General features: G+C 32.2%; 1 protein-coding gene across 4 annotated transcripts in view; it reads left to right on the top strand.

The window, feature by feature from the left end:
* The window catches only part of RB1CC1 (RB1 inducible coiled-coil 1), a 58,374-nt gene extending 46,759 nt beyond the window's left edge, over positions 1-11,615 (top strand). For 2 of the 4 annotated variants that reach the window (XM_039351370.1, XM_039351367.1), the window contains 9 exons: positions 1,626-1,779; positions 2,436-2,544; positions 2,635-2,875; positions 4,066-4,120; positions 5,756-5,803; positions 7,658-7,716; positions 9,697-9,833; positions 10,281-10,351; positions 10,672-11,615. In XM_039351370.1, coding sequence (XP_039207304.1) covers positions 1,626-1,779; positions 2,436-2,544; positions 2,635-2,875; positions 4,066-4,120; positions 5,756-5,803; positions 7,658-7,716; positions 9,697-9,833; positions 10,281-10,351; positions 10,672-10,749 — 952 coding nt within the window. In that variant the 3' untranslated portion in view covers positions 10,750-11,615. The remainder of the gene's footprint in view (positions 1-1,625; positions 1,780-2,435; positions 2,545-2,634; positions 2,876-4,065; positions 4,121-5,755; positions 5,804-7,657; positions 7,717-9,696; positions 9,834-10,280; positions 10,352-10,671) is intronic. The other 2 variants (XM_039351369.1, XM_039351368.1) reach the window with 2 other exon arrangements.
* Positions 11,616-16,024: the final 4,409 nt, after the last annotated feature.

The raw sequence follows: 16,024 nt of genomic DNA, 5'->3' as shown, positions 1-16,024 counted from the left end.
CTGAATGAAAATAAATCAACCAAAGAAGAAAAATTCAGAGATGTTAAACCAAACTTCTTAATCAGAAATATATATTAACAGCTGGTAGTCCAGGATCACGAGTTGATGATTTTCTTTTTCTTTTCCTTGCAACAATATGCTCTTAATTCTAGAATCACTAGTACGTTGAATAGATGTCCTATTAGAATTAAACAGCTGGACCAAGGTTATGAGTATCCACATTTAAATCCATAAGATTAAAAAAATTCTGCACTTGACTTTAATTACTAACCTCATAAAGATGTCTGCTCAGGTGGCATTAGGGAACAAATATTCCACTCTGAACTTCTTTGAATAAAAAGAAAATAGGCATGTTTTTACTTTTATGAATCACTCCTTTCTTATTGGAAAAGGTGAATGCAAGAGTGTCTGTGGAGATTCTCAGTTATCCAGGTCATGTTTTTTTCTTCAAAAGGCAACTGGACTGTTTTTCCTTGAGGAAGAAGAAGAAAACATTTCACTTCTCATCCAAGAAGATCAGTCAGAACTGATGAAGCTTCTTGCATGGGAAGTGAAATATTTTCTTCTTCTGCAAGGAAAAAAAATAGTTCAGTTGCCTTTTAAATTAAAAAAAAAAACACATTTGAGTGAATGTAGGAGGTTTGCGTTTCGGTCCCTTCTGTTTTCTGGGCCAATAACATCCAGCTTTGTTCCATAAATGTAATGAAGTCCCTAAAGTCATTCTAGTTGAATCACTTTGTGTTTATGCTTAAATTGTTGAGTTTTGAGCTACTTTATTAAAATATCTTTTATTCTATAGATTTTGCTTTGCTATACAGCTATTTGTACAGTTGAAGTAGGGGAGACAACAGATGTGAAAATTAGAATAGGATAGAATAGAAACTTTATTGTCACTTTAATGTACACTGATCAGCATACATTAAAATGAAATTGCATTGCATTCAGCGCTCGAAAAAAATACCATTATGCATATACCCCCCCACACACACATATGACACAGAAACATTACAGTCTAGTTTTAATATATAAATATACATGGCTGAAAAAGAAAAGAATCCTGCAAATTTAGAAGATGGCATAAGGAATAATGCTGTTACAGAATCTGCTATAAATTCTTTGAAACCTCCTCCCAGAAGGGAACAACAGAAATAGACCGTGAAGTGGGTGTGTGGGGTCTCTAACAATGCTTCTAGCTCTAAGCACATAGCACTTATAAGCAATGTCCTGAATAACGGGAAGCGAGCTTCCTATAATCTCAGCTGTCCTTACCACTCTGGACCTTGTGTCTGAGGCACTGCTACCACCAAACCAAACAGTGATGCAGTTTGTTAAACTGTTCTCAAATATAGATATCCATTGGGAAAACCAGATTGCTGGAGGTCTGAATTCATTTTTTTAAAATTGGCTTGGATTTTGTAAATAAGTTATTATTGCAAGGCCAACACCTATTTTGTCCCCAAACATACTAAAACCTGATAATTACTGGAGCAACTAACATTATTCAAAGCCTTTCAGTTTTAGCTATATTTACGTATGCCAAATTAAATAATACTGAGGTTTTGCCCTTGTTTTACTACTACAGATTGTTTGATTATACTCTGAATATTTTTTTTCCCTTTTTCAAATTCATTTGAATCGTCTGCTTCAAGCTTGGTTGCAGAGCTTCAAGAAAAACTCCAGGAAGAGAAAGTGAAGTTTTTGGAACAGCTTGAAGAATATGAGAAAAGAAAAAATGAAGAAATGCAAAACATTCGAACATCACTCACTGCAGAGCAGCAGGTAGCTCTATGACTTCAGATTAGATTTTCTTGTTAGGAGATAATATAAAATAATTGGAATCTGTTTTGGTTTTGGCAGTGTGGATAACAAATTCCTAAAATTTCAAAAGTTGATGATATCCTTATGTCTTTGAATGTAAAATATGATTGCCTGGCTTTGGGGGCAAGGTCACTGCATTCCTTCTTTTTTAGAATCCATTTTAAATGAGTCTTCACTGAGTTCTCAAACCATATCTTTTACATTACTGAAGACTTGATATCTCAGGAACGGGGGACAGACTATGATTGTAAAAAAAAAATGTGTTCAGACAAAAAAAGTAAAATGCAACTGAAACAACAGATTCTGACCTGAATAAAAAAATCAATCATACCTACAAGTCAGCATTGTATGTCTCAAGTAGTCATATCTAGCAAATTTTCACTTAATTCTATTGTCAGGAAGAAATGTTTTTACACCACAATTTCTAAACATCAGTGCTATTTAGAGTTAAATGCAATCTAGTAACAGGAAATGTAATATTAGATGTGTTCTAAGCCTGTGCATCTAAAAGTTTTTAATGTGTTTTAATACTATTAAGGATTACAAAGAGAAGAGTGTGCACATCTACATTTTGTTCATTGTGTTACCAAAATTAAATTTTAATGCTATCTTTTCAGACTACATTTAATACTGTTCTAATAAGAGAAAAGCTGAAAAAGGAAAATATAATCAATGATCTTAGCGACAAATTGAAATTGATAAAACAGCAGCAAGAAAAAGACAAGGGTAAGCATGCAATGTAATACATTAGAATTGCATACCATAGCAAAATTTTATAGCAATATTAAATATAAATCATTGAAATGCCTTGCTCAGATCTGATTGAAAGTCTTTCTGAAGATCGCGCTCGTTTACTTGAAGAGAAGAAGAAACTTGAAGAAGAAGTTAATAAACTGAAAAATAGCAATCTTGTTTCATCAACATGCTTGCCTTTTACTCTGGAACCTTCTGGAGCTTGTGCAGCTGATTTCACATCAGAAACTGAACATTTGAGTTCTGATACAGCAGAAGAAGGAAAAAATGATTCCACACTAGAAACTAGCATGATGACTGTAAAGTAAGTTGTTTTGCATTGAAATAAATATCTAAATATTACAGAATGAATGAAATACCTTTCCCCTACCCCAGGCATGTCAAACTCGCAACGTCACGTGATGTCGCATGACGTATTGTGACTTTTCCCCCATTGCTGGCAATGGGGTGGGCGCGGTTTTGGCATGACGCATCCAGCCTGCGGGCTGGCAGTTTGACATGCCTTCCCTACCCCATTTAAACTGCTGGTTCTAAGGTTTTTTCCTGAGTATTGTTTATACATGTACATTATACATCTTTTATCATGCTAAATGTATATATAAGGTTTGATTGTTGGAACAAATTTCTTGATTATTATCTGTTTATTTTAAAAGATAATATATTTAAAATTAGAATGTGGATCACTTCCAAATCCTCAACTATTAGTGAATCAGATTTCATTTGACCCTCTGTTCAAGTGGAGAAAAAACACCCTTTTTTGCCACATCAGTTTAATTTTTACATATATTTTATGAAGTTTCAGCCATAAAATTTATGAGGAATGTTGTTTTATATTAACCATTTTGAACAACAGAAATCAGTTTTATTCATTACTAAAAGATGTTTCTAACCTCTTAATATCAAAATGTATGTCAAATGCATGTGGCAGTAAAACAAATTTCATTGCTGCTCTTCTTAAATAAAAAGTGTCCCTAGTGTTGTTCATGTCACCCAAATACCCAAAAGTAGCATTTGCTGCTACTGGGCCTCTCAGAGCAGTGACTGATATCTAGGCAGTATTCCATCCCATTACCAATAGCCAGTTCATTTGATGACACCTGTCCCATTTTGGGTTTGGTCTCTATCTGCCCAACTTCTAATTACCCCCAATAAGACTCTTATCTTTTCCAGAGCATTTGGTACAAGGAAGGCAGCTTCAATTGTTGCCATGTATGTAACTATATACATGAAGCTTGCATGAAATGGCAAAAGATGAACATATTATATACATTCCACTTTTAATCATTTTTGTTTGACACATCTGTAATACAAAGTGGGGTCATTTGGCCAATGCTAAACAGCTGTTTGTTAATCTTTCTTGATTCTTGTTATACTATTAAAAGTTCTTTTTCAACAATCATTATAAATATGTTGAAGAGCTAGACAAGTTTTTTTTTTTAAAAAAAAAAAACTTCATATCTTGTTAATTTCTCCTATTTTCTTTCTTTTTTTAAGTGAAAATGTCCAGATGTTGTCTGAAGAAAAACAGAGGATAATGATGTTAGAAAAAGTGAGTAGTTTTTTTGCCAGTCTCTGTTTTTAGTAGCATAACTGGTAATGCTAGAGAGAAGTAAGGTTTGGGAAAAAGCTTACATTCAGCTTTTTTCCTCCCCATCTATCCATTGCATATCCAGTACTGCTTATGTTATACTAACAATTAAAATAAAGTGTCTTTCGAATTGAGCTAACATGCTGACTTCATGAATATATCCATCTTACAAGACCCACATGCATTTACAGCAGCCTGATTTCGCCCTAATCTCCTTGCACAGTTGTGTTTGCTGTTACATTAATGATTTCTGAGCTTTATGGGCATAAAGGCAGGCTAGAAATCAAAGCTGGTACTGAGGTATGATTTGTGATTTCTCTGATTTAATTGTGTGATTGGACAAAAACATTTTAAAATGAATTATTTTATTTTAAATCTAAGGCTCTGATTAAAGAAAAACATCCTGGACCAAAAAACCTACTTTTGTATAGTTTTGTTTTTTTAAAAAAAATACCCCACAGGAAGATGTCTGTGTAATCACTAGGAACTCAGATTAATTTTAAGAAGTATTTGGTTTTGGCTGTTTTTTTTTTAAGGATGATTAAATTTATCCAGTGCTTCTGGTAGACACTAGAAATATATGGAAATATTTAAAGCCTATTTTCTGATATGGATAGTGTTATATGGCTAAGGGATATTCCCATAATTCTGCACTCTTTTATGTGCAGAATCCCAAGGTTTAATAATTTCTGTTTAGCTTAATTATTTAGGTATAAAAACTTCTAATAAGTTTTCTTCTAAGAAAGGCTTGACTTTATATTCTATCATACATTGCCTAGCCATGTTGCAGTAAAGAAGTGAAGAGTACATATTAGATTTACCTGCTTTGGTTTCCAAAAATCAGCATTTCTGGGGTGCTTGCTTACAAAAATGAAAGTTTTCTATTACTCTCATTCCCCTTCTATATTTGATAATATACATTTAAATGAAGTGGTTGATACTTTGAGACAAACATTGTGGTTTAACAGAATTGAAATGCAGGTGTATAGCTCAGATTCTCTGAAGTTTAATTGAACATCTTAGTTGCTGTAATCATGAGAATATAATGTTAGCGCGCGTGCACACACACACACAAAAAAATTGGGTTCCTGAGTAAGAGAGCTAAGTATTTCAGCTTGAATTTTAATCCCATGTTTACTCAGGGACAAATTGCATTGTGCTAGATTATATTTGTTCTCAGAAAAGAGCATCTATATTTTTTTCTTCCTTGCCAAAAATGATCAACTATAGGTTTTATTCTGCCCTTTACTAATGGAGCTTTCTAATGTGCAGTCTTTCTGTATATGCATGTTTGGGTATTTTTCTAATGTATTCCTCTGTTCATGCTATTTTTGACCTGTGAATCACATCAGAAATTTCTACAAAGTGTTGAAATTCCTGGTACATATGTACATTGTGTTTTCTTATTTGGGAGGTACAAAATTTGTTCATATATATGAAATTCTCAGACAACCAATTTTCATTTTTTTTCTATTTTGTGTTAAGAAGCTATGAATAGGATTGCACTTTAAAATACTGGGAATGCATTTATAAACTATATAATATTAATATATAATTACATATTTGGGTAAAGTAATAACATACATCTTTTTATAGACACTGCAGTTGAAAGAGGAGGAAAATAAAAGGCTCAATCAAAGATTGGTAAGATTTGTAAATTTTATTAAAAACTTATTCAAAAGAATAGATAAAATCAGTCAATTTATTTTTTTTAAATGTATTCTAAAAAATACATTGCTCTGAGGTAGGATATCCACTGTATTTTATTTTTAAAAGAAGATATAGACCAATAGGTTAGAGAGAATAGAAAAAGATATGTTCCTTCTTCTGCTTTTCACTTCATCCTCTTAAAATTAAAACGGACAGTTAGCAACACAATACTGGGAATTAGGAAGAGACATTTCACCTCTTGAATCATAGTTCATAACTAATGATAGTGACTCGGAAGAGTCATCAGACAACACATTTCCATTTTGTGGCTTCGCAACAAAATTTAAGTTGATCTCATGGATTTAACTAACTTGCTTCCCACTTTTTAAGATTGGGGACTTTTCTCATGAGAAATAACCATATTTATTTTAGAAGTTGTAAATCCCAATAGAATATTTGGAAACATCTAATGTCCAATTAAATAAAGTATGTGATTAATAGGAAACACACAACAAAGAAACTTTTCTCTTTTTATAAAAAATGGATTTATATTAGCTTTATTTTAAAAAAAATAAAAATATGCAGTGAATAATTTAAAGATAGTTTTTGCCACTTCTTTAGCCATTATCACTACTGCAGGTAGTCCTTGTTTAGTGGCTGCCTCATTTAGCAACTGTTTACTGGTACTACTGTAATAGAAAAGACAGACGCAGTGCATAACTTTGGGGTCCTCTTGGAGTCAAGAGCAGATGGCAGCCATAGCTAGAAAGACCTTTGCTCAGCTTCATGTTGTGCACCAATTACACCCTTTCCTGAATAGTTACTAAGCAAAAACTACCTGTACTTCATTTGAACTACTAAAGCAACCAAAATATTCACTGCACATTTTCCTGGTATAATATTAAGAAACCAAATGAATTTGATGATGATTTTGTGCCGTCAAATCATTTTCAATTCCTAATGACCACTATGATTTTTTCTATAATGATCTATCTCTAACCTATCCTTTCAAATCTTCCAGCTCATCATCACTGTAACTGAGCCGATGGCAAATGTTTTTAATTAGGAATATTTCTGAAATATATAATCTTTTCTCAGTTCAGGTTTTAGATATCAGTTTGAGGATTTAAATTCATTTCAGGATCCTATTGATGTCAGTCTGAATCAAATCTCCTCCAGAGTTTTTAGAAAACGATCTCTTAAATTTTTTTGTAGGTCTGATTTCATGACAGACATAAACTCTAGGTCAGGGGTAGGCAACCTTGGCTCTTGTATGACTTGTGGACTTCAACTCCCAGAATTCCTGAGCCAGCCATGCTTACCCCTGCTCTAGGTTCTCTAAATGAGAAATTCTAAATGGGCCGATTAAAAAGTATTAATCACAGCTATATGTTTTAAATTAATGGTATAGTTATTGCTGCAACAATAGGTCAGCCCAGATTGGTTACTTTTTGTACCATCTCAATTAATAAATCAGAAAAAAAAAATCTGCCCTGGCACTTCATGTTTTCTAGAATGTTGAGTATAAAAATAAATCTGGATAAATACAAAGTATAAGTTATAATGTAGGATGTATGATTGAAGAAAAGTATCTTGACATTCATAAAATCATAAGACTGCTTAAAAGTTAGTTATAATAGTAATGACTAACTTTTTTATCTTTATATGATGAAATTGTTTTACATTTATAATATGTTTTGAACAAACAGTGGATATAAAGCGTAGAAAACCACTTTTTCTTGTTTTATGTCAGTCTTTGACAAGATCAATCAATATCTATCTATGCCTAGAACATGCTTTATCATATAAGCTATAATAGGAAAATAATAGTAATGTTACCTTTTTCAGATGTCTCAAAGCATGTCTTCAGTTTCTCTAAGACACTCTGAAAAAATTGCTATCAGAGAGTAAGTATACATGTTGTTAATTGTGAAATTGTTTTTAAATTAAATTCTTTTTAAAAATAATATTACTGTGGTCATTAATACAGACTAAAATAAGTATGTCTAAAAACTGTTGAGTAGTTAATTATTTACATTTGTTTATTTGCAAAAACTTGAAAACAAGTTCCCTGCCAGTACTTTTTAAAGACTTAATAAAATTACCATGCAGTTTTTGTTAGGATAGATACCTACAAGTTAACTTGTACAAGAATTTGAAAACAAATACCAAAAAAAAGCATGCATGTACACACGCACACATGCGCGCACACAAGCTCTCTCACACACACATAGCTAATTATAATTCCTCTCCTCAAACTGCTGACATTTATATTAATTATTGGTTAAAAAAAATCTTAACCACTTTTATAAAATCTTAAAGCCATCCAGAACTCTATAGGAGTTCGGCAGTTTTGTTGCGCACTGTGAATAAATTCAATTGAAATGTGCATCTAGCTCAGGCATCCCAGTTAATGACCTTTTGTAGAAATTTCCCTTCTATAAAATGAGACATGAGAGGAATGCAACAATCCAATTTTTGCAATTCTTTCTTGATTCCAAAACCTTAAAAGAACTCTCCAGTTGTTTATTCTTTCTCTATTAAATTATGGTCAGTTGCTATTATAATAATTGCTATTGATTATGCTACTAGGAAATACAAAATATTTCACCCTTTCCAAATGTCTTTCTCTTAGAGAATCCAGCATTCTTATTACTTCTGCTACATATTCTTGCCAATAAAATAACTAAGGATTATTTTTGAATCCTCACTCATTATTGATAGAGATATATCTCTCCAGCTGGAACAATGAAATTAGAATTAGAATAGAAGCCTATTATGAGTGTTTTGCCATTTTATATACCGTATTTTCCGGTGTATAAGACGACTTTATAAACCATGCAAATCTTCTCTGAAGTCGGGGGTCATCTTATACGCCGAGTCGTCTTATACGCCGGAAAATACGGTACTTCCCTGGATCTTGGATTTAGTAATTACTTTATTTTCTGAAAAGTTTAAAAAAATTAAGATATATCATTCAGGGGAATAAAACAGTTAGCGTACCATGGCTGTTGGTTCTTAGCATGGCCCACAGAGTGGTGTTTTCTTTATGTAAGAAACATGGAACTTCTTGCTTATCATTTGAATAGAATAGAATAGAGCTGGAAGGGACCTTGGACGTCTTCTAGTCCAGCCCCCCACTCAAGCAGGAGAACCTATACATCTCAGACAAGTGACTGTCTAGCCTCTTCTTAAAAATCTCCAGTGATGGAACGCCCACGATTTCTAGAGACAAGCTGTTCCACTGGTTAATTGTCCTCACTGTCAGGAAGTTTCTCCTTAATTCTAGGTTGCTTCTCTCTTTGTTCAGTTTCCAACCATTGTTTCTGGTGCTTTGGTGAATAATGTGACCCTCTCTTCTTTGTGTCAGCCCCTCAAATACTGGAATACTGCTATCATGTCTCCCCTATTTCTTCTTTTCTTTAGACTAACCAGACCCAAGTCATTTACTGTATATGACATTATTAACCCAATAATCAGATGAGCTAATCAATAAAAACTTTGTGCTTAAAGCACTGGAATTTCAAAATGATTAGCTTTCATTAGCCCATATTAGTATACATCAGGGTTGTACATATGCCAACTTATTTTACTTTTATTTTCAGTGACTAGAAATATGTGCCACAGTTTCATCTTCAGTCACCCACCTACCATTCCAGAATGTACTTTCTGCATAAAAAAATCCCTTTCTTAAAATTACGAGTTTTCAAAGGAATGTTTTTTAGTTGAAACCAGAATTTCCTGATTTACAGTATATTTCTATGGACCAGGACACAAAAATAAATACTTGGAATATAATTTGGTTACTTGGAATTTTTCTTTTGAATACGTATCTGCTCAATATTGTACTATGTATTGCTTGCTTAACTTTTTCTTTTTTTAACTAGTTTTCAGGTTGGTGATTTGGTTCTCATAATCTTGGATGAACGTCATGACAACTATGTATTATTCACTGTTAGCCCAACTTTGTATTTTTTACACTCAGAATCTCTTGCGGCACTAGATCTCAAACCAGGTGAGTGTGGTAAGTGTCATCTCCTTGGAAAGTGTTTTTATGATGTATTTAAAAATAATATAATATATATAATTAATTATAAAAAGATTTTTGAACTATTGTGTACTTATTGATATGTGTACACGTATATTTTATAATTATGTATAAACACATGAACACAGCTAAGTAATACTAGAAACTTATAACTATGTTTAAGTAGAAACAATGTACAAATAAATATGTCATAATGTTTCTATTGTAATATAATATTTTTGGAAATCCTTATGGTCTTCATACCATTTACAGATAGGAGGGAGAAAAAATTATGTGTCCTCTGTTATCAGAATGGTATTACACATTTTTCCTATTAAATGGTTAAATATATAGACATGTAACTTTGAATTGTATTATCACGATTAGTGGAGTGGCCACTTGCGTATATATAATGTTTTCAAGTCATGAACAATTTTCTTGTAGCTTCTGGAACATCTCGAAGACCTTGGGTGTTAGGGAAAGTAATGGAAAAAGAATATTGTCAGGCAAAAAAGGTAAGGATTAAATTATTTGATTAGTCATAGTTCAATTAAATTATATAATAGAATTTGAGCATTATTTTTCTGAGAGGAATAATACAGCTTTTTTCCTACTTGCATCATTGTTCAATAAATAAAAAAGACAAATTGGAAAGATATGAAATGCCAAAATATCTAAAATACATGTTTCAAGAAACATAAACATGCATATAGCCTATGCCCATCAATATATGCATTGCAGATTACAAAAATTATAGTTTATAATTGATTGTAGATCTGATACTACTCTTAGACTAATTTTCTTTCTTTCCTTCCTTCCTTCCTTTCTTCCTTAGGCACAAAACCGATTCAAAGTTCCTCTGGGTACAAAATTCTACAGAGTAAAAGCAGTACCATGGAATAAGAAAGTATAACACATGAGGGAAACTCAACTCAATACCATATTTTCTGGCTAGTTCCTCAGTGCTCATTCATCAATCCAAGTAGCAGGCCATTTTTTTATACAGAGATCATATGACAATGCTCCATAATATGATTGTTTTTTTTTCCTTTTTAATGTGTTATATTTTAGAAACAAGAAATTAATCATAATGTCTGGCCTAACAGTTCCAATTTTTTATTCAGATAACTTTAGAAATGTGGACCAAAAGAGTTCATTTTCTGAAAGGGCAAATCTTACATATCATGGCTTGTTTACTAGCCATGTTAATTGCCTGTTTAAATATACATTAGCTCATATTAGATGTTAAATGTTAACTACCATTACCAGCATCTGTCCTTTTGTGAAACCATTATCAAACTACTTTCACTCTTTAACAGATTCTTTATAATATGTATAAAACCATCAGTTATTTATAATACAGGAGTGTTCATTGCATGCAGATAATTTTCTTCAGCATGAGTTTGCCTCAATAGATGAAAAGGTAACTCTTGCAACTTGCTTTATTGCATTAAAAAGCCGTTTAATATAAGAGAAAGGGGGGAAAAAGTATCTTGCTAAGGTAATATGGATTGAAGTTTTTGAAGGGTGGATCGCAGATCTTGAAAGGAAGTAGCTATGCTCTTGTATTTAAATAAAACACCTTCCCAGCCCTCAGAAAAGTCTTGTATTGATCTATTTAAAAAAAAATCATATAAATGAAATTGTATTTCATGGCTAAGGTTCAGGGAAGAAAAAAAACATTGTACATTAACTATACAAAGATCACTTAAATAACAAATTATTGTACTGTAAAAGATATGTAGAATTTTAAAACAATAAAGATTTGAACCTGTAAAAGTTTCAGTGGTCTAAATGCTTTCTAAATTCAATGTGGTAGGGCAGTTCTATCCATGATTCTTCTTGTAAATTTTAAAGTTGAATGTATAAGATAATTTGTATGAATATTTAAAAAAATGTCTGAAAAAGTTTTCTAAGATTTTCTATGTATGGATGTCAAGCTCATTATTTAAATTACCACTTATGTTTGCACAGTAAAGCACCCAAGTAAAATGATTTAAGTAAATTACATGGGGAATGGCAAAACAGTGTTCTAACCATTTCTCTCCTAGAATCCTAGGGTTGAAAGGGATCTTGGAGGTCTTGTAGTCCAACTTCCTGCCCATATCGGGAGTTCTTTAACAATCCCAGACAAATGGCTGTGCAATGTTTGCCTGAAAAACCTACTAATTCATGCCCTACTTAATAGCTCCCATATTCAGGATATTCCTTTTTATTTTAAGTTTGGATCTCTGTCTGTAAAATTTCCACCCTTAGTCTTAACCAAAAATGAGAATACTGAATTGTTCTGTTAAAAAAAAATACAGAACAGATAATACTAAATCTATATTTAATGACCAAGAATTTGTAATACTCTGTAATAATATGACCAGTTAAGTAATTCATGCTTGCTTTGTTACATCATGTTGATCTTGATATTTAATGACAAAGACGATCGGACTCGCGGTATGACTGCATTATTTTATTGTTTTATGATTGTTTTAACTCTGTACGCCGCCCTGAGTCCTTTGGGATTGGGCGGCATATAAATAAAATTAAATACAAATACAAATACAATACAAAGACATTATCAAATCTTAATTTTTCCTAATCATTACATCTCAGTTCATATATAATTATCATTGTGTGATTGACAGTAGTTTGTTTTTAAATGGAAATAAAGTATCTAACTTTTATGACTAGTTTTAGTGAAGATGAAACAAGTAAAGATCTTCAAGCTCAGCAGAACCTTCCAATTTCCAGGGCTTAAGTTATGCATCTTTTACTAACATTGAGTGCTTTGTATTTTATCCTATATCATTTGGAAGATAAATTTAAACAAATTTAAGCATTTAAGAATTATTTTAATATAAATGTTTTAGCAGTAGATACACTTTAAATAATGATTTATTACCATTTGTAAAAGACAAGAAGAACCGGGATGGGGATAAAACGCGGCCTGAGTCACCTTCCTCCAAAGTAATAGTACTGTCATTACATTAGTGAAAGGCATGAATTGTCTTCCAAATACACTGCACGCACCAACACTGCTCAGCTATCCAAATCAGAATAGGGTATTATATTCTGTAATGGGACACTTAGGTGCAAGAAGGAAAGTGTTGTATACTACATTCTGCATGCAGTCCTGTTTATTGTGCTGTAATAAGAAACCAGAAGCAGAAGACACTAGTATATTCACCTATCACTGCTTCTCATTACATTTGAATCTACATCATTTTGCTGTCAATATTTTAAATTACAAGCAAAATGCAACATACATTTCTATAAATGTTAACCATGAAAAAAGTGTACATTGCTTACAGCAGTGTCTCAGAAAAACGTTAGGAACATTAAGTCATGCATTTAGAATGTAAACAACTTGTGATAATGTTAGTTTTTGAGGATTATCTGTCATCTGTTTCATTTTATAATCTTTGTGTGTATCTAAAATGGAACTTCTGTCAAACAGAACTGTTAACATATTCAGTAATGATTCTAAACAGTCATCAGAAAAATATTTAGTTTACATTCTTGTTGGATATTACAGCCTGGCTGGCTTATGAACTATGAATGCTATGTACTCTTATTCCATCAAACTCTACAATAAAAAAAACCCACATCCATATTTTTATAATTCTATAAAGAGCACATACAGAATGAAGCAGATATATTAAGTGACTCAGTAGTTCCTTACAGAGAGAGGGAAAAAAATTCTCATTTTCTTACATATCTCAAATACTTTCTGATATGAACCAAGTAGTGAACAAAAATAGTTTCAACAAAAATGTAATCAACTTTTTAAAACAAAAAGTCAAGCAACTTGTGTTTATGAATGCTTCCATTTCAAGTTAGGAATAGGAAAAGAAGTGGCTGTTACATTATATAGCTGATTTGCCAAGCCAATGATTATGAACCAATCAGCTCAGTGAACATTGAAAGCCTTCATTTAATAGACTAGTATAAATCTTTCGAAATAACCCCTTTGCTATGTGCAGGAGCCTGGGCAAAGTATCTGTCTTTCAATCAATAAAGGAGACCACTGTTGCTTAAAAGCTTTTTGCAGCTGCTGTCTATTGCTGGGAAAAGTGGCTGTGCTGCAACAAATATAAGGGGACATCTGGGAGTAGTTTTCAAACAGCTGTGCAAGTCTAGAAAAATCAGGAATACTTCAATGCTTCAAACAAAAGATGTTTTTGTATGCACTTTAGAGTATTGCAAACATTTGCACACCACTATGATTTCGTCTTGTTATACACAATTCAGTATGGAATCAGCTTTCAATAATCTCAAATAAAACTGTAAACTTTTGGTAAACTATAACTTGCTGCTAAATGAGAAATCACTTTAAAAGGATTCACTTGACATAGCTGCAGAAATTTCATTAGCAATGCATATAAGCAAAATGGAAAATAAAATATACATCATTCACACCTTTAATGAAACTTTCTGAGAGCAGAATTACTTTTCTCTAAAACATTTATAGCAGTATCAAAGGACATTTGATTGATTACCATACTCCTCCTAAACCAAAAATTATATTTTAAATATCCTGATAATTAGAAATGCAGCAGAACTAAAAGTGCCCTCGTATTGTGGAATTTGCTATTTGGAAATACAGTAGCATATGAATATATGTTAAATACTATAATAAAAGACACTTAGAAAGTTTGATTTTCTTCTAAAAACTCAGTCACTGATATTACAAAAAGCAATTATCTCTGGTCAGATTCATGTATGTTTATTTGAACTCTAGACTGAATAATATGTCTGCCTCTGTCCAAAATAAAATGTAATGAACTTTGTTGGACCAAGAAGGTTTACGACAAAAAATTATTCCTGCAAGCATTCCTATACTCTTTCAGTTTACAACACAGTCAACTAACACTCAAATACATTTCTACCATGTTTGGATATTATGTTCAGTGATATAACAATTATATTTTTCTCAAGTAATTGATGGTCTTATATAATTTTGTAAAATCAGGCTAATAAAAATAAAATCATAAATAAGCCAGGGTTTGTTTTTGTTTTTTGTATCAAGTTTGTAATAAAAGTTACAGGCCATACTGACATCTATATGTGTAATTCTATTTCAATGTGCCGCTAAGGCATTTACTGATATAGTTACCTTTTTGCTCCATAGTGAACAATGGTTGACGTAAGAGTACAATACTACTAATTATTACATTTCTAAAAGATGAAATATATATTCAAAGGTAATCAAGTGAACATGTATGCAGTTAAAACAAAGAATTCAAAATATGTAACAGTAGCCTTCAAAAGCACTGCTGAATTTCTGCTTTCTGTGGATAAGAAGGAAATAGGAGCATTATGAAATAAATAGCTGAAATTTGGCCAGGTTAAGTTGGACATTTTAAAGCTACAATTACTTTCTTCTGGTCCCCGAGGCATTCATGACACTGTAGAGAAAGCTTCCTCTTCCCAAGAGTTTGGGTGAAGCAACTTCTTTACGGAAAGCCTTCTAAACAATTCTGGCTGGATTCAGATTCAGGTTCTGGATGACCTTTAAAAACTTCAGCTCCAGTATTCAATCTTCTATCTATCTTGTCAGTATTTGTATCAGCAAAGGATAACCCAAGCTACATAAAATGAAGGGTTTTGCAGTCTCCTCCCAATTCCAAAGGAAATGTTTACTTCAGATGTGAATCACAATTGATTACAGCTGGATTGATGGACAGTAATGATCCATTTCTCTAGTTATCCATAAGTCAAATCTGACATCTGTTTTGTAGGTTGGATATTCTACTCTCACTCACAATGTGGCTTTCAACTGTATTCTAATTGCCATTCTAATTGACTGAGTTGCAAAGAAGAAACAGATTTGTCCACTAGTAGAAAGAAAAATCTTGTCCTGGGGCTTTTTGAAACTAACAAATGAAAAATCAGAAATAATCACTTGATCATTTTTGTTAATAGATTAATATACAGTATAAGGAAATGAAATAAGCTTGGAGTTTTACTACAAAAAGATAAATAAGATTAAGAGTAAGGGAGCTCACACATAGTGAGTTACACGATTAAAATAACATCCAAAAAGAAACAATTAAAATTGAGTTGTATATTTCATTACAGCAATATTAATAGGAAAACTGCCAAGCAGTGTCCCTCCCAAACATTGCTGACGTGCTGTTATTGTTCCCTGGAATTTGAGACTTCATTGTTAGCATTTTAAAAATGATAGTAAGATT

The sequence above is a fragment of the Crotalus tigris genome, unplaced genomic scaffold (assembly GCF_016545835.1).
Source record: "Crotalus tigris isolate CLP2741 ecotype Arizona unplaced genomic scaffold, ASM1654583v1 scf7180000018371.15429387391:27106975, whole genome shotgun sequence".
Lineage (NCBI taxonomy): Eukaryota > Metazoa > Chordata > Lepidosauria > Squamata > Viperidae > Crotalus > Crotalus tigris.
The sequence above is the reverse complement of the archived record's forward strand: the minus strand, read 5'-3'. Positions and strand labels throughout refer to the sequence as shown.